A 19,633-nucleotide genomic window follows, 5' to 3' on the forward strand; every position below is an offset into this window, starting at 1 on the left:
TCAGAAGTTAGCCCCGGTTTCTAGGTATCTGTCTTTTTTCTATGAGGTGGCTGTTTCAAGGGTCTGGTTGCGAATAAACACTATTATTTCAGCCATTAGGTTTTCAGCCTACCCACAACCTACAAATGTACTTTGAAACAAATTTACCTTTTCGTCATTAAAAGAAAACATTATTGCTTTCATTTTTAGACCTAAATCTATTACCCTGCTTGGATATGCTGCACTCTTCTGGGCATAGAATTTCATAGCAAGCATCAAAATAATCAAGCTATGAAGTCACATTTATCAAGCCATAATTTCTTATTAACCAGGACTTCTGACTGTTACTGGCTTAGTTTGCACAAGCCCAATACACAACAAATAATGATGACTAAAAATAATAATTAGCATTTAAACGAAAACTACCTTAGGATTTCTGACTTGGTTTTTTATTTTGTGCACACAGCCCCTTGATGTGGTCACTCAACACAACTGTGATGTGGTCACTCTCCTGGATGTTGCCAGCTGTTTTCCTCTGGCTTAAGACAAGTAAAGAGCAAACTAAAATCATGTTTCCGGAGAAGGTGGAGGGTAAACAGGGCTGCTACAAACCGGCTTTCAGAAATGGGAAGTCAGTCCAATATTCCTCTAGTAACTGTTTCTTTGTGCAGCAACAGGGGATTCATAACACAGTTTGGGAAATGTTTTCTTGTCCCTTCGCCCGGAGGCAGGGGGCTTCCCAGCCAGGTCAAAATGTAGATCTATGCAATATCAGCAGGGCATTCCAATCGATGTCATGGGAGGTGGGGCCAGTCTCCATGACATTCCATGAGACTGAATACTGCAAGGCTGTGTTGAAAACAATCTCTGTTGGACCAAGTCTTGCCTTCGCTGGGAGTTGTCGCATGCATCCAAGACTTAATTTCAACAGGGTTCAGTTTAGTGCTTGGAGCTCTGGCAGCATAAAACTGTCTTCTTCGAATGGAAAATTTGACCAACTGCGATGAGGTAAATGAATTTCGAAAGTGGGGGAGTATGGGGGAGTGTGGGGAAGTGTGCGGGAGTGTGGGGGAGTCACACAACTTTTGCTGTTGTTATTATTGTTGTTTCTTGTAAGGGGAAAAGGGTGTATACTTAGAGCCCCAAGCGATCCCCAAACCCCAAGTCGCCAAGGATGTAAAAGGGTGTTAGTGAGGCAGAGCCGAGAGCTCAAAAGCTCTGTGGGGGAGCCTGGAGACTTTGGATTTAAGAGTTATTGGGCACAAGGGAATCCCTGTCTTGGGTAATAAGGGGTGGCTGGAGAAAAGACTTCAAAATCACTTCAAACCACAGCTTGTCCCGCAATCCCCTGTGTTCTCTTCGGGATCATCAATTGCGAGTACTGGACGGGCTGGCGTTACCGCAGTTGTCGCGGTCACTCGGGGATCCACCACCTTTGAGGCTCCGGCTTGAATAGGTTTAGGGCCGAGTAAACCCGGACCAACTCCGGCTCTGGTCCTCCGGGCGAGTCTTAACTCGGCTCCCGGGCGCTGCTCCAGCCCTCGGGCGCCCAGGGGAGCCGCGACCTCCCCGCCTCTGCCGGGTCCGGAGAGGCAGCGCTTCCCGTAAACTCCCCGCCCCGCGCGGCCCCCCTCCCCGCCTCGGCTCCACCCCCGCGGGACCCTGGGAGGCGTGAGATTGGCCCGGACGCGCTGTCACTCTCCGGACGCGTCACCGCCCTCGTTTCCGACCGCCGGGAGACCGGCAGTGCTATTAGTGCACGGCGGGGCCGCGGCGGAGGGCAGCACGGTGCCTGGTTCTCTGGCACACGCCGCCAGGTCGGCGCGCTCGCTCGCTCACCTGCGCCGTGTCCCGGGGCCGCAGAGCCACCGGGCTGTACGCGCGCCACCGCCCGCAGGGACGCGCTTGGAGATGGGCAGCTGGAGAAGTTGAGGAACCCCCAGACGCACGCGGTGCTCTTGCTGTCCAGAGGTGCGCCGCCCTTGCCACGGAGGTGTCCGCCGTGCTGACCCAGATGTGCGCGGGACACCCTGCCTCCGCGGCTGGAAAACTTCACCCCAAGTTCAGAGTGGGCTCCGAAGGTGGTGCCCGCGGCTGGACCGCGGGGCTGCCTGCCGGGATACGGTCCTGCTGCTCCCGGGGCCAGGGGAGGGCGGGGACCCCACTGGAAACTTTCTCAGCACCTTCCTAACCACTGCATTTTTGCTGTCTCTTCCCCCACCCCCCAACAGGGGCTGCAGCCAGCGGTTTGCCGCGCGTGCCTGTTTGCCAAAGGAGCCGCCCCGGCGAGGATCGCCAGAGGGGAGCCGCTTCCAGTGGGGAGACCCGCAGCCCAGACACGCGCTCTGGGCGGCCTGGATGCGCAAGAGCCGGCCCCGCAGCCGCTGACGGCTGGCGGCAGTGAAGTTTGGCTGCTGAGCGGCTCGGCTCCCGGCTCCTGGACAGACTGTCAGCCGGCGGCTCCAACCTCCGGAGAGATGCCCGTGGGGGGCCTGTTGCCGCTCTTCAGTAGCCCCGGGGGCGGCGGCCTGGGCGGTGGCCTGGGCGGGGGGCTTGGCGGCGGGAGGAAGGGATCTGGCCCCGCCGCCTTCCGCCTCACCGAGAAGTTCGTGCTGCTGCTGGTGTTCAGCGCCTTCATCACGCTCTGCTTCGGGGCAATCTTCTTCCTGCCTGACTCCTCCAAGCTGCTCAGCGGGGTCCTGTTCCACTCCAACCCTGCCTTGCAGCCGCCGGCGGAGCACAAGCCCGGGCTCGGGGCACGTGCCGAAGATGCCGCCGAGGGGAGAGTCCGGCACCGCGAGGAAGGCGTGCCTGGGGACCCTGGAGCTGGACTGGAGGACAACTTAGCCAGGATCCGCGAAAACCACGAGCGGGCTCTCAGGGAAGCCAAGGAGACCCTGCAGAAGCTGCCAGAGGAGATCCAAAGAGACATTCTGCTGGAGAAGGAGAAGGTGGCCCAGGACCAGCTGCGTGACAAGGATCTGTTTGGGGGCTTGCCCAAGGTGGACTTCCTGCCCCCCATCGGGGTAGAAAACCGGGAGCCCGCTGATGCTACCATCCGCGAGAAGAGGGCAAAGATCAAAGAGGTGAGTGAGTAAACCCTGCCAGAAATCCCACTCACACTGCTGCTGTTTTCAGGGAGGTTTGATAAATGGTTGGAACTTAGGGCTTCTACGTTAGCTTGCAGAGTCGAGCGAGGTCTCTGCTTCCACCAGCGTGCCAAAGGCTGCATGTTTTCCTCTTATAACCTTAGGATAAGGGACCAGTTAGGATCTGAGGCTGAATCCCGTTGAACTTGCATGCTGTGGTGAGCTTAAACTATAAGAGGCAGTGGTGAGTGAATTCATGGGCAGGTGATACAGGGCCTCCTCCTCGCTGGCTGCAGTCAGTGTACGCTGCAAACAGTCACTGTGCAGGTATTGAACAGCCATCCTCCTTGGAGAGGCTTGCAGGTGGTTTGACATTGAAGCTGACTGTAAACACAGGGCATCAATCACACAAGATACAAAGGTTATAATCGTGAGCCAGCCCGCCCAGTGTTTAGTCATGTGGCCTCCCCTGCCAGGTGTGTGTAACAGGCTGTAAACTTGAAACTTGAGGTTTCCTGTCATGGGCCACATACTATCTTTTACTGTTTTAAAACATCTTTCTCTGTCTCTCTCTACACACACACACACACACACACACACACACACACACACAGAGAGAGAGAGAGAGAGAGAGAGAGAGAGAGAGAGAGAGAGCTACTGTTTTCTGTATTTCTAGAACCTTGTCAAAAAGGGGGGTGTTCTCCGTGATGCAACAGGTCAGCCTTCCCAGCAGCTCAGTGACAAAGTTAATCTAGAGCAAACATGGACTTTGGTAAATCCTGTGTAATTTTTTTTTTCTGGCAATTTTTACTCATAACATGTGATTGGTTTCTGCAAGCTTAAAGGCGAAGGAACCCTAGAAATCCTTTCGGGCTGTCATTTCCAAGGTGAAACAGCTCCAGAAGCCGTTAGTGACTAAGTTAGTGACTAAGTTGAGAATTGAACAAAGGAGCAGAAGCTTCCCAGTCCCAAGCTCTGGGGACACGTGTCCTTCCAGGCTGCTTTCTCTGTGTTTTCCTGGAAATCCAGCCCCGGAAAACTATGGCCAAGCATGGTATCCCAACTCCGGATCCATCCTCTAAAATACATTATGAATGGATTGTAGTATTTTTGTGAAGACGTTGTTTGGTTACGGGATCTGTTATCAGGAAAGGGCCGTGATGGCATTGTGAGGGAGTAAACAGAGTGTGGAGGCTGTAAAGACATTGAAAGCAGCTATGGGATGGAGTCAGGTTGGCTGCCACAGAAGCTGCTTAAGACCGGATGAGATGGGGTATGGTGTCACTGAGCCAGTTCATGTGGACTTGAGTCCTTCTCAGTCTCCTCTGAGACGAGCCTTTAACCCTCCAAGCTCATGGCTCTGATCATCCATCATGCTTTCTGCTTTGTGGAGACATAGTAGAGGGTCAGATTCTGCTATCGTGAGTTGCTTTCTCTGACAGCTTTTCCTTTCTGTGAAATCCCAACAGTCCTACCTTTCTGAGAGAATGGGACACACGTCTGCTTCTTACAAAACACCTTTGCATCCCCTACCTCTTAGACTCCTTAATCAATAGGGACCATTGGAAAATTTACCCTCAAATGACCAGCATCTGTGGCTGTTGCTGTTCGATGAGAAAAATGAATGAATGGCGTGCTTCTGAATTCATGAGTGGGCAGTCAGTGTGGGCTGGGGCTGTCAGAAGAAGGGATTGTAAACACTAAAGCATTAAGAAGCTGACCATTAGTGACTGAAAGTGGGTTGCAGATAGACACCATGCCTGACAGTCTGTCATAACCACCAGTTGTTAGACCTTCCTTATCAATGTCTCTAAACCAAAGGAACTTAATTTACCAGGTCAAGGAAATTTATGCAGCGTCTGTCATGTGGTTACAACATCTTAGAACCCTAGTTCAAACTGCCCAGTTTTATATAAAACGCTAGAACTAAACGTGTCCTTTAAAATTCCATGCAATTACAAACACCCCGAGAAGTCAGCACGCTATACTTAAGTCAAAGACCAACAGGACAGGGGACAGATGAATTATGATTTTCCATTGGAATAGTTCAAACATAGTCCTTTGTAAACTAAAAGCAATGACTCATGCTATTCTCCTTTTTAAAATTACTCTTTGTCAGCTTTGGACACATATATAATGAATTTTATTGTCCTACTCCTTTACCCTCAACTTAAGCTGTTCTAAAGAACCTGGTATTTGGTCATGGAGAAGAAAAGTGGTTGATGACGTGTTAGACTTCAGCATTATACATTTAGGCTCTATTTCCCACACTCTGGGCTACTTGCTGTCACCCCTAGCCCATTGCCTTGTTTCTGTATGTTCTAGTTGTCTTTATGCTTAAGTTCTTTAGTCATCGTACTCGGATGTTCTAAAACTTTTATAGTTAAAATTTAGAAGCTAAAGGATTGAATTTGAGTCAAGTGTTCACTTTTATACGTTTGGTTCTAGAGCTGTTTACACTGTTTTTGTAATGCTGACATAATTGTATTGTTGGTACCACATTGGATTTTTGTTAAGTCTGTGTCTTCAGGGAGGGAGACTGATAACTGCAAGTAGGGCATTACCTCCACCAAAATGCATCCAGGGAATCCTAATTATTCCAGTAATGGTGGATTTGATGTAAACTTTCCTCTTCCCACTCCAGATTCCCACAATGTTATCACGACCCTTTCCCGAAACCTCGTGAGAATATTTATCCTAGAATTCCCCTGCCTTCTGATAAATGTCACATGCATGTTTATTTGATCTCCAGAAAACTATGCTCAAGTTATCCTATGGTTTTAAGAAAAACTCTTAGAAGTTAAATGGTTTTGTGAAAGTATTAGAAACATACTCTATTTCCCTTTACATCATTTTTTTTTAATTAGCAAGTTTTTAGAAGATTTGAAGGGGTGTGAGGGCAGAGGAAGGAAACAGGCTACCGTATACCTTAGGATGAAGGCCCAAATTTACTTTGAACAGTGAACATTTTCTTTTTCTTTTTCTGAAGTTAAGGGGTGTTCTGAGTGATAGAAGTGACCCTTCTCAGACTGAAGGTCCCCCTCCCACCCCCACAACATAAGTTCTGGAGCATGGAGTCACATGAGGCTTTAGGACCTGTCAGCTCTAGGCACAGCTGTCTTCTTAGTTTCTTAAGAGAAGGCTTTTCATTCCTGACCTATTTGTAGACTCAGAGATATAAAGAAAGGTGCACATTGATAGCTTTGAGTAAAACATATTTTATTACATTTTACACTAGCAAGCGTGTGTGTGTGTGTGTGTGTGTGTGTGTGTGTGTGTGTGTGTGTGTTTCAGCACAGTTTACAGTTTATGTTAAATATTAACTATTTGCCCTTTGCCCAAAGATCAGATGTCTGGATAAGTTACCTTGACAAATTGGAACAAAAATGCTTTTATTTTTGAAGCTTAACATTCCAGGTGAGTTTTGTGGGTTTTAATGTGGAAAAGAACATTTACAATGTCATAAAGTTATCCTTTGAAGTCCTGGCCCAAGGGACTAGCATACTTTGGGGTTGTTTACCTGTTCACTGGCTACCTGCTCCTTGGTGACCCTTATTAAATCGATGGTGGTGTGAGCTGCTTCACTCAGGGATTCCCAAAGCAAGGGAGCTGTAGAGATTTGTAAAAGGTTCTTTCCGTCTTCAACAAAAAAGATGAATAAGTCATGATTTCAACTGGGTAAACACCAGAGTAGGTGCTAACTGTTGACGTTATATAAGCAAGAAAAGATTGCAAGTAGAAGCGAATTGTCTGAATTGTCCTCAGTTTAATGTGCCGCAAGATCGATAAAGGGAATACCTTGACTTTATCATCTCAGGCAGCTAAGAGTCCCACAAAGGAGCTGTTTGTAGGACTTAGAACTTAGTAAAAGTTCTGAAAGGCAGCTTAACAACATGGAGCCTGTATTGAAACCTCTGCAGCAGTCCTCAGGTGAGCTAATCACGTGTACCATCTTACCAGAATGGACGCTAGTACCTCTCCTGTATGAAAATGCCGTCCTAAGAGATCTTTACGTCTTTGACTTTACTGCATAGCTTATATACTTGAAATCTGTTTTCAAACCCTTAATATAGAAATTCTGTACTTAGAGGAGGGCTTTCATTGTGTGCGTCAAGGTCATAAGGAAAGAATCTGTACAGATGCCTATGAAGGGTGAAGGCTAAAATGTAGACAGGATGTGATGTGACCAGAACCCAACATCCATCCCTCAGCCTAATACACCTTTAATTTCTTTTATATCATACGTAAACATAATGCGTTTTGGTTAGCCAAAATCGGGTCGGGAAGAGTTGGCACGAGGACCTAAATAGGTGTCACAGTGACTTAAACGGGTAAAAGGAAGAGACGAAGAATATATCTAGTACTTTAAGGAAAACACATAGTTATTTGCGCACGCACGTGCTTGTGTGTGTGTGTGTGTGTGTGTGTGTGTGTGTGTGTGTGGTGGGGGGTAACTGTTTCTTCTGTTGGTAGCCTGCTGTCTTGCCTGATGGTCAACCTCTGGCCATTACTTCTCTGCCTCGTGCTTTCTTAAAGGACCTTTGTACAAACTCTAGAAGTAATTTTTTTGGTTATCAGAAACATGTCAGGAAAATAGTCTTAAGGGTTTTTTTTTTTAAAAAAGATTTAAACTCAAACATATGTATTAGATCATAAAATACCACAATTCCATGAGACCTGAGAGACGTCTTAGCTCATGCGCGCTATGGTAGAGTATCCAAAACACTAAGATTTTCATGGAAATCACCACGTTAGTGGCACTGCTGAATGGAGGATAGAACTCCTGGTTCTTGGTGAGTGCTGCTCACAGACCCCCTCACACTTTACTTCCTGAATGAAACTCTCAGGACGGAGAATTAGCAGGTGGGCCGTGTTTGTTCTCTAGAGACCCTAAAATAGAATAAGCATAGAACAGATGTGACTCAACTCTGCCCTATTGTAAATTTTGCTTTATTGGCTTTAAGTCAACTATAGTAAGTTTTGAAAAAAATGTAACTATGGAGGTAACTCAGAAGACTGTTTTTAAAGCTACATAGGCTAAGAGTGCTACGATGTAGTTTTCTCTGTTTACAAAGTTCTCTATGAAAGTAGAAGCATTGGAACCATTACACTGTATTCCTTTGTGTAGAGAAGTTATAAAGAAGAAAGAGAGAAACAAAGAGGGTTGTAATATATAAGAGATGTGAGTGCCCAGAGACAGGGATGCCCTGATGTGGGGAGCTCTACAAACTGTAAGTGAATGTGCTCTCTACCCATACATAGCATTATAGACAGCAGAAGATTGACAGTTAACCTAAGAGAACTATATAGGTTTATATAGGTTCTAGGAGGTACACACACACACACACACACACACACACACACACACACACACACGCACACGCACACACACACACACACTCAGCAGACTTTTCTTTCTCTTCAACGGGGTCCTGGAATTTCAGCTAGAGTGCCTTCCTCTCTTCTGCTCCGTCTGCTTGCAGTGACTTGCCAGTTAGAACAATGGACCCAGATCACCTGGATCTGAGTCGGGTCATCAGCATGCATTAGCTCCGTGACCTTTGCCAACCAAGGTCCTTAATCTCTCAGAACTTCATTTTTCTCATTTGTAGTGTGAGGATTATATTGGAACCTACTTCGTTGGTCCCTGAGCTTTAAAAGTTGATTTTGTTCATAAAGCTGAACATGGTAAGAGACATACTATTGGTATACAGTAAATGCTTCTTGCTTTGTTGTATTGCTGTTACTTCTACACGTACTTTATTTCATGTGCTAATTAGTAAGCCATGGATAAAGTGATGTGATTCCTAAGGACAATTATAACCATAGTTATCATTAGGTTTTGATGATTAAAGAGATGCTTGATGATCTGTCCAGATAGGTGTTTTCCGTCTGTGCTACAGTCAACTCTAATTCTCTTAAATTGATAATTTCCAACAAACCTTTAGCATCTTGAAACATATATACTCAACGCATACACATCTGTTTATATCTTCAGAGATAATGTATATACTATAATATATAATATATAATGTATAAACATATATACTCAACACATACACATCTGTCTATATCTTCAGAGCTATATGTGTGAAAGATGAGCTCGTTTCTCAGTCAGATCTACTTGCCCTGAAGTACTGTCTTCAGGGCTGTCACAGTCAAGCTGCCTCCCTAAGTATTGAAATCAGTCCTCAAAATAGACTGAGCAAAGTGAGTTTTACCTTATTTTGTCCTTGAAGGGATGTAAAGAAGTAAAAAGAAAATATATTTTAGATCTGGAAAAAATTTTGTAGTTATGATAATCTCTATAATGTGATCTAAGCCTGTCAACTGATAGACTTACATAGAATGTGTACAGTTTGGTTATATTTTGTAGTTATTGGCCTTTTTTTGAGAATTCCATATTAAATATATTTTTCAGGTTTTAGATTCTTAAGGCCCACAGACATCTTGAGGTCTGGTGCTGATATGTAAATATTAGCCATGGGGCTCCTCCACTGGACTTCATGAAATATTCCTAGTGTTTAAAGATGGGGTGTCGGGGGTGCAGTTCAGTGCCTGACCAGGCCAGTTCATATGATGATACAAAAACTCTAATGTGAGCCTGAACTTGGGAGACTGGCTGATCCTGCTATGACTTCCTTGCCGCTCCCCCCCCCCCCCCCCCCGCCCCCCAAAGCCCTGACTGGCAGGCCAGCAGCCAGAATCCCCGCTGAAGACCTCTTAGAAGGAGATGGGGCAGCTTCAGTTATCTCCTGCCAAAGTGATACTGGCAGATACTTGCTCTTAAGACAGCAGAGGCCACCTTACCCCACCTCCACGGTGTCCTGATAAAGATTTCTGTGATCATTAGGTACCTGAAAGAAAACCAAATGAGATTAAGACTTAAGAGCATTTAGGAGTCAGTGCTCTGTTGAATCCTTCAGCAGGTTTGTTTGGTAAATCAGAACCCAGCAGACCTAATGTAACTCAGATAAAATGAAAAAGCTCAAGTAGCCTCTGTGGTTCCTTGGCATTTGTGATGAGAATGTCCCACCCCCACATCCTCCCTGTCTGTCTGTCTGTCTGTCTGTCTGTCTCTCTCCCCCCTTCCATCCCTTTCTCCCTCCCTCCTCCCTCTCCCCCCATCTGTGTAGGGCATTGTGTTCTTCCCACATTATAGTTAAGCAGATATCCAGCCCCCATGTTGTAGCATGGTTCTCGATAGCAGGCAATATGATGTTAACTTTTAATTTCATTTTTAATGTATTTCTGTATGGGTTTTTTTTTTTTTATTAGATTGTCTAGTCTCCAGATCCTCCTGTGTATGTTTATTATGGGAACTTGGCGTGAAGGTAGGTTTGGAACTGAGATGGAAACTAAACAAATAACACCCAGTTATAAAAGAATGGGGCTTAATAATATTGTACAACATACTCTGAGACGTGTTTTGTTGCCATACTCCAGAGGAAGACTGTTTGCATAGGCCAAGAGTTTACGAAGGGTGTGGCAGTAATTTATACATAGGCCTGTGAAGGATTGTGGTTGAGACTGAACCCATGACATTGCAAACACCACAGTGTTGCAGGAGCCTCTGTTTTGTCAGAGCCTTCCATATTGAATGGTCTTTTCAGGATCTCTTGAGGAACACTATATCCTAAGGGACAAGAGAACCTCAGAGATGAACATCAGAACTCCTGGTCCTTTCTGAGAGTGACAGTCTATATTTCTTGAGCTAAACTTTAGGTCATGGTGGTCTGAACTTAGTATTTCTTTCACAGTATTCAAGTTATTTGTTGTTTTATTTTTTGTTTGTTTTGTTTTATTGGTAAGGGCGTAATTGAAGAAGGCAGAGATGTAGATGTAGTTAAGGTAGCACACTGGGCGTGTGCCCCATCTCAGACTTATTTCCAGCTGTTCAAACTTTGCCCTTCTTGGATATGAAGCATAACAAAGTCTACGTCATTGAATGTGCTCGGTAGGAATTGTTGTTCTTTGATGTTTGTTCTAGCGTGGGAGAAAGTACGTTTTAGAAGCAGCTAGTACCTTCCCTGTGCTTTTTTACTAAGTCAAGGCCTGTTTTTGCCAAGACAGCTGATGTGGAGGTGAAGGCCATATTCCCCACCCCCATCTCTGTCTAATATGTTAACTCATTCACAGGTTTGACCCTGGTGTACATAAATGCTTTCAATCGTTTAAATTTGCTTCTGTTGTTTCCTGAAAACATATTTCCTCAGATAAAAGCATCGTGATATACCATTTCTTTGGACCTGAACATTTCTTTTCTTTTCTTCTTCTTTTTTAAATCACATAACAAATATTAGTATTAGCGTTTTTCTAGTAACTTTGTCTCTTTTTCTTGTAAGTAGGTTGGGCTGAAAGATCATAGTACATTTTAGATGTAGTGGCCCTTGAACCGTCTCTACCTTCACCAGTGGTATACTAAAGACAGTCTATTGGGTCTTTATATTTTTTATAGGTGATGAGACAATGGTTTACATTGGGTCTTTCCACTTTCCATAAGCTAAACCAGGTTTACTAGCTGGTCTCGACTTTTAAATTGAAGTTGGGATTTTCTTCATTAGGTCCCTTATGATTCCTGTCTCTCTGCAGATCTGTGACTGGTGGAAGAGACTTTCTTTGGTTTAGACTCATTGGCATGTTGATATTTAAAATAATAGTTGAAGGATAAAAATAATACAAACATGCTTAAAAAATGACATTTTTATGTCCCAAATGGATGGCCTTATAGAGGTGAATTCTTCAGAAAGCTTACCCAAAGGACACCATTTAAACTTTGTAACCACTTACCTTCCTATGTGTGAAAGAACAAGCTAATCTTTGGTGGTTTAGAGATCTTTGATGATGTCTAAAGCATGCTTTTGTCTAAGTTATTTTCAAGTGGAAGGAAAGCTTGGGGTTGATGGAGTTGGGGAACCTCTCAGTGTTTTGAATTTTGGCTGATTCCCTCAAATCAAATGTTTATAGTTGCAGTATGTGGGATAGTTAAGACTATATATTTGAAAATGTGTCTATATTCAGATCTTGAATAGTCTGCTAGACACCAGGTCTATTTAAATTTGTCTTTGAACTGTGTTAGCATGATGAATAATGATCGACATAAATGTAGTATATTATTTTTATAAACAGTGGTTTGAGATGGTGGTAATTTTAGAATTTTTAAGATGCTGATCTCTGAAGCATGTTATTTTTGTAGTCAACTGGCCGTGTTGAATGTTATATCTAGTCAACTATATGTTTTCAGCTCATAATTAGAATGCCTGAGTAGCCCATATTCTGATTTGAGGAGGAGTTATTAGCACAAGCCAGCATTTTTGTATGGGATCTTGTTAAGAAATGTAAGGGGGCAGGGCACCCTTGTGGAGTATAAAGGATGCTGTCTTTGATGGCTGGCTCAGAATTAATAAACTGTATGCATTCACTCATATTGAGCACTTTGGCTCATCTTGATTATGCAATCCTCTCGGGGGTGCCTCAACCTGGAATGTGTTTAGAAGAGCTTAGTAGCTTTCAATGGGGAGGTTAGTGGGCTCAAGGAACGTAAGAGATGAAGATGATTTATTAACTGCTGTTGAAAAGTGCTCTAACAGAAAGAGTGAATAAAATTATGATTTATTAGGTATTCCATGAGTAATAAGATGAGGTCAGTACAGGTTAGAATTACTTGTCTTGGTCTTAATTTAAAAATACAGAATTTTTGCAGCATAAGCTCTTCATGGTCATTAGTATGTTCTGGAACTACCATGCTGGGAAATGGAGGAAACCTGGTCCTCACTCTACCGAATGGCAGCCAGAGTTCTGGCTGCCTGGGCCTGTCCCGAAATAGGACCCATCAAATTCTTGTTCAATGCACATATGTTTTTAACCTCACCGAGCATCAGGAATAACTCTGGTTAATTGACCTCCCTTCAAGTAGTCACCCAAGTCCCCTGGGCTGCCTGCCACTGACTATTGAAGAGGGCTTGAGTTTTGTTTTGTTTTGTTTTCTCAGCCAAAAGTCATAAGAATCATATCTAGTGCACGAGGAGAGTAATGAATATAGAAAATGACCTTTTCCAGTTTTAAAGCTGTTTCTCAGAATGATTTATACAATGAAAACTTTATTTGTTTTATTATGTGCTTGAAAACTGGCCGTGAAAGCCGTTCATTAAAAAAAAAAAATATCCTTTGAGCAAATGTAACCTCACTGGAATACATGTAAATGACTGGATCTGTTAAAGGTCAGTACTCTTCCTGGAGTTAAAAAAGTTACAGTCTCTTGAAAAGTCACTCTGCCTTCTGTTTTACACCCAACGTTTTGGATTTTTAGGTGTGTACTTCTTAAAGACTTCCCAGTCATTTCTGGTCATTATCTCCCAGGGTACTGATTATATTTAGTAAGGGGTGTCATTTTCCGTGTATTTTGATTTTATCCATGGTACATCTAATTAAATTTTTCTTTTCCATTCCTATGAACGTTTTTGAGACAAGCATATTTTAATAAGCACTTCTCAAAGTATCACAGTGTGATTAAAAAGGAAAAAAAAAGCTATAGGTGAGGTTTTTTTTTTTTTTTCCACCAGAGAAATCAGAATTTCATCAGTGTGGTTTTCCTGTAAAAAAAAAAAAAGTGGGAAAGAGAAAGGGCTGTGGTGTTCTTCTTCCCAGGTTCCTGTTATATCTCCTAAAAATGCTGCCTCATTCTAACAAATGTGTGGCAGAGCTCTGTGGAGTGTGCACATTTACAAGTGGTCTCCTTTTAAATCTATTCTAAACTATCGTATCTCTCCCGTTGCCCCACTAAGGGTTCTAAGAATTCTTCATGTCTCTTAAATAAGTGATTCAAACTGACATATGTCAGCATTCCCTGGAGAACTCATGAAGGCAGGGATGAGTTGACTGAACTCTGTCTCCTGAGTTGCTTATTCAGTGGGACGACGTGGGTATTTTTAGCATGATCCCAGGATAATACTGAGGCTCCTGGTACCGTGACTCGAGTCTCAGAAACATGGTTCCGGCACATAGCTCTCATTGCCTGGACATCATGGCCACATTCACTACTTTTCCCTTCTTCAGCACTTCTGCTTGATAGTGACTGTCTTCAGAGCGCACCTACATTAGGATTTCGCTTTATTTTGTTGCTGTTGTAAAAAGAGCATCTTTGTACTTGCTCTGGCTCTGCAGTCTTAGGAAGCCTTTGCTCCACTGTCTTTGATAAGGTCTCCTGTTTCCAAATTGCCACTTCATTTATTATTTCTGTCCCTGGACCTGCCGGTGACAATGTTACTATTATATTGATCACCTTCTTATGGACTATAAGACTCTTAAAAATGGAGGTGCTTTTTTCTTTCCAGTAGGTTCCTGGCCCCAAAGTAAATGACAGAAAGCAGTTCATCATAAATGTGACCAAAATGAGGTACAACTTAAGCACAGGGACAAAAATCTTTCCAACCTAGTGAGGCCAAATGCCAAAGTAGACTGCCCTCCCCACCCCCAAGCCTTCCTCTCCCACACCTGTGAAATGAGGCTAATGATTCTCTCTTACAGAAGGGTTACAAGCCTTAAAATAGAAAAAGGGTATGATTCTCTCAGCATGATGCTTGGCAGGTGATATTATTTAATAAACAGCATTTATTTGTTAGCAACTAGAAATTGGTGGGAGTAATGAATGTGGACGTTCATTAAGAAAGAAACTTAGAACCCACAATTATGGCCCACACCTGTAATCCTAGCACATTCCAGGAGGCTAAGACAGGCCAACTGTTGGGAGTTTGAGGACAGCCTGAACTGCAAAGTGATACCTTGCTTCAACATGCATGCACACGCATGCACATGTGCACACACACACACACACACACGTAGCACGTAATTTCTACAACTCCACTTTAAGCTCCAGGCAGACCGTGCTAGCAGCCACCACCCTGGTTCACTTGAGTTTGTGGATGAAAGATACACCACACACACAGACACACACACAGACACACAGACACACACACACAGACACACATACACTCACACACACAGACACCCATACACTCACACACACACAGAGACACACATACACTCACACACACACACAGACACACACACACACACAGACACACACACAGACACACAGACACACAGACACTCACACACACAGACACACACACAGACACACAGACACTCACACACACAGATACACACACAGACACACAGACACACACACACACACTCACACAGACACACACACATACACTCACACACAGACACACAGACACACACAGACACACATACACACACAGACACACATACACACATACACACACAGACACACATACACTCACACAGACACACATACACACATACACACACAGACACACATACACTCACACAGACACACATACACTCACACACACACAGACACATACACACACAGACACACATACACACACACACAGACACACATACACTCACATACACACAGACACACACACACACATGTTAGCTTACTTTTAATATGCTTTCAGTCAGTGGCTAGGCATTTCTGAGCCTTCCGCAGCTCATGTGCGCGTACCTTCACTCCCAGCTCAACACCTCTTCCCTCAGCTTAGTTGGCCAGTTACCCCTCCTTGCTCAGTACCCTAAATCTGCCCTCAGCTTAGTTGCATTTCTACTCTCCTCCCTGCTACCCCCCGCCCTGTTGGGGAAGTGGCCAATGGTCACTCAACCGGAAATCTCACATGGCTGGTGGCTCTCTCTCCCTCCGAAGCATGTCGAATCTTCTTTCTTCCTCCTGTGTCTCCTGCATGCAGGAACCTGGAAGGCCAACCTCTTCCACCCAGCCATTGGCTGCTAACATCTTTATTGTTTGATCAAGAACCAGTTGGGAAACAGGACCTTCACCACCCCTTACACACACACACACACACACACACAAATACATAAACACATGTACACACACAGTCACACATACAAACATACAAACATACACACACATACATGGACAAGTACATGCACACATATATACAAGTACAAACATACATTGACACATATACATGTATACACATATACACACTTACACATATAAGCCCAAGTACATGCACATAGACACACAGACATACACATGCACACATAGACACACATAGATACACACACCCCCATACACACAAAGTATACACACAGACATACATATACAGACACATGTACACACTCACATGCATACACACATAGATACATGGACACACACATACAAACACAGACACATGCACACACTCACATACATAGACACATAGACACATGCACACACACATAGACACATACACAGACACAGACACAAACCCCTATTTAGTAAGTTGAAAACAGGAAGCTTTTTACAGGATATAAATGCAAGTTTTTGCTACAGTGTTACTGCTTTGGCAGAAGTCTTGGATTTTTCCATTCTCACTTTCGTTTTAGCTGCCCTTGCCCAGACCCTTGCTTCCCATGGCAGGAAAAAGGCACTGTTGGCCCTGATTTAGTCGACATCCTACAGAAATGATGCTCCTCCTCAGGGAAACCACAGAGGATGCTGAACTGAATAGGTTTCATTTGTTCATCAGTGTTGAGTTGTTTCTGGCTCCTTGGGCTGATGTTTATATCTGTAGGAGAAGGATGGGAGAAGGGCAAATCTGGATGAGACTGGGTGAGCGCTGGAAGTAATATTTTGTGAACTGAAAACCTGAGAGTGTTTCAGCTATGTGCATAAATTTAGCTCACTAATTAGGTCTGTGTGCTTTCAGTTCAGGGCGTATCTACAACCTTGGTGATAACACACGTTGGTTATTAGCATGGCTACAGCTTCAGCCACATTGACAGCAGAGGATTCTCATACATTTCAAATGGGAATTGAAGAGTAAAATGTAAAACCTGCATTGATCATTTGCATAACTTTGATCTGCTCACAATTGACCGTAGTTTGTGCCCAACAGACTGGATTTGAAAACAGGGCATCAGCTAATACTCTCAAAGTTTACTCTTGAAGACTTTCTGAAGAGCACTTAACTCCTTTTTGTCTTGACATAAGAAGGAACATATATTGTTGTTCCTTCTGTGGCACTGGAAACCCCTTCAGCTCCTTGGGTCCTTTCTCTACCTCCCCCGTTGGGGACCCTGTGCTCAGTTCAGTGGCTGGCTGAGAGTGGCCCCCTCTGTATTTGTCATGCACTAGCAGAGCCTCCCAGGTGACAGCTATATCCAGCTCCAGTCAGCAAGAACTTGTGGACATCGATAATAGGGTCTGGGTTTTGGAACTGTGTATGGGATGGATTACTAGGTGGGGTAGTCTCTGGATGGTCTTTCCCCCAGTCTTTGCTCCATACTTTGTCTCTGTATCTCATTTGTGGGAATTATGTTCCCCCTTCTAAGAAGGACCGGAGCATCCATACTTTGTTCTTCCTTCTTCTTGGGCATCATTTGATACAGGACTTGTGTCTTGGGTATTCTGAGCTTCTGGGCTAATATCCACTTATCAGTGAGTGCATATCATGTGTGTACTTTTGTGATTGGGTTACCTCACGCAGGATGTTATTTTCTAGTTCCACCCATTTGCCTAACAATTTCATGAATTCATTGTTTTTAATAGCTGAGTAGTACTCCATTGTGTATATATACTACATTTTCTGTATCCATTTCTCCGTTGAGGGACATCAAAGAGTACGCACAGAGTTACCCGTGGCCCCTGACACATCAGCAACAGAGGATGGTCTTGTTAGACACCAAAGGGAGGACAGGCCCTTGGTCCTGAGAAGAGTTGATGCAGTAGTGTAGAGGAATACCAGGACAGGGGAGCAGGGAAGGGTTGATTGGGGAAGGGGAGATGGCTTATGGGATTTTCCGGGGGTGGGGAGGACCAGGAAAGGGGACAGCATTTGCAATGTAAATAAAGAATATACCTAATTTTAACAAAAGGAACATATATATGTGTTCTTCAGATTCAGGCTAAAATAACAGAACTTTTTAACCTATGGCATCATTTTTTTTTTAATTTTTAAAATTATTTCATATGAAAACTCCAAGCAGAAGTTTTTAAAAATTAAAATTGACACAAGAAGTTAGAAGGTGTTCTTTGCTGGGGATGACTGTATTTGCTCTTGTCTTTTCCTAAATGCATATGATACCTCCACCCTGAATGAATATTTTGCAGACTTAGAGATTTGAATGTTTGCACCTGGGAGCAGGGGAGAGAATAAAAGCGGAAGTGAAAGTATCCCTCAGAGTTCCCTGTCCTCCTGTAGTGCTGAGGTTCTTAAAGAGACAGTGCTGATCCTGCGACGCAGGATAGTAAAACGAAATGAGACATGATGGTTTAGAAAGGCTCACACAGTGCTTTCCCTTCATGCTTCTCTAAACGCAGTGTACAAGGATGTCCTTGCTTACACATCTATCTGGAAATCTGTGACTTCACTTCTGTGGCTAGAGTTCTCCACCCACCTGTGATACTGAGAATTACACTCCAGGCTTCCCAAGGAAAATGTTAGAGTCTGAGGTTCCTCTTTGAGGACAGGCAGTGAACTTTACAAACTGGCATGGCAGGTATTGGTATAAGTTAACCAGTTGAATGCTCATTATGGAAGCCGCTCTGGTTGGATGTATTCCTTAAATGTTTTCACTGACTCTCCTTTTTTACAGATGTAAAGAGATTAAGGGTTTTACAGCAAAATATGGGACAAATGGTCGGATACTACTAGTTTTTGTTTCTGCAATGCTATTTGATTTCATTCTAGATGCGTTGTTAGATCCTATGTTACCCTTGCTTCTGTGATGCTGTTTGATTTCATTCTAGGTGCCTTGTTAGATCCTATGTTACCCGTGTTGTTCATCGCCTCCCATCCTTCTGCAACCCTCTTAGAGAGAGGAGATGAAAAGGCCGGAGAGTCCTAGCCAGGAGAGGCAGGGATGAGATTGTGCACTTTACCCTGTCAGATCACTACTCACCATAACAATAAAGGCCAGCCCCAGTTCTCAGCAGCGGACCAGCAGTGCTTCCCTTCCAGGAAGCCAGAGAGGGGAATTCCTGACATGAGATTTGTACAAAGATGGATCACCATTCCCTCGACCTGCAGGGCACTCAACTTGCAGTGCTTTAGTATTCCAGTGGGAGCAAAGCTGTCAAGTTCGTGATTGGTTAGCATATCTGTCAGCCTTTCCCAGACTGGCTCGGAGGCCATTTCAGGAGACAGTGTCTTTGATTGATTCCAGGTCTTATGTACCGCCATACTGTGTGGTATTTCCCAAAACACTGGGGGATTTGGGCACATGGAATGCTCAAGGGCTGGGGTGAGGAAGGCAAGCAGAACTGACAGGTAGGGAAGGCTTTTGTGTCTACCTTCAGGGAGGCCTAAGTCCTGTTCTCTATTCTGTAGTATCTCACAAACCTAAGGGGCACTGAGTACATTAGTGGCCATGAAAGAGAGTATTTATGTATGTTTCCTGAGTTTTAAATTTTTTCTCATTGTTATATAACAAGAATCCAAGTTTGTTTGTTTGTTTGATTGATTGATTGATTGACTGACTGATTTTGAGATAAGGTTTCACATAGACCAGGCTGGCCTCACAATTAGTATTTA

General features: G+C 44.1%; 1 protein-coding gene across 1 annotated transcript in view; it reads left to right on the forward strand.

Annotated features, from left to right (window-relative positions):
* Positions 1-854: 854 nt before the first annotated feature.
* Man1a1 (mannosidase alpha class 1A member 1) overlaps positions 855-19,633 on the forward strand; it is a 184,978-nt gene continuing 166,199 nt past the window's right edge. The window contains exons 1-2 of the mRNA XM_052164469.1: positions 855-987; positions 2,211-3,065. Coding sequence (XP_052020429.1) covers positions 961-987; positions 2,211-3,065 — 882 coding nt within the window. The 5' untranslated portion in view covers positions 855-960. The remainder of the gene's footprint in view (positions 988-2,210; positions 3,066-19,633) is intronic.

This window comes from Apodemus sylvaticus, chromosome 19 (assembly GCF_947179515.1).
Source record: "Apodemus sylvaticus chromosome 19, mApoSyl1.1, whole genome shotgun sequence".
NCBI classification, from domain to species: Eukaryota; Metazoa; Chordata; class Mammalia; order Rodentia; family Muridae; genus Apodemus; species Apodemus sylvaticus.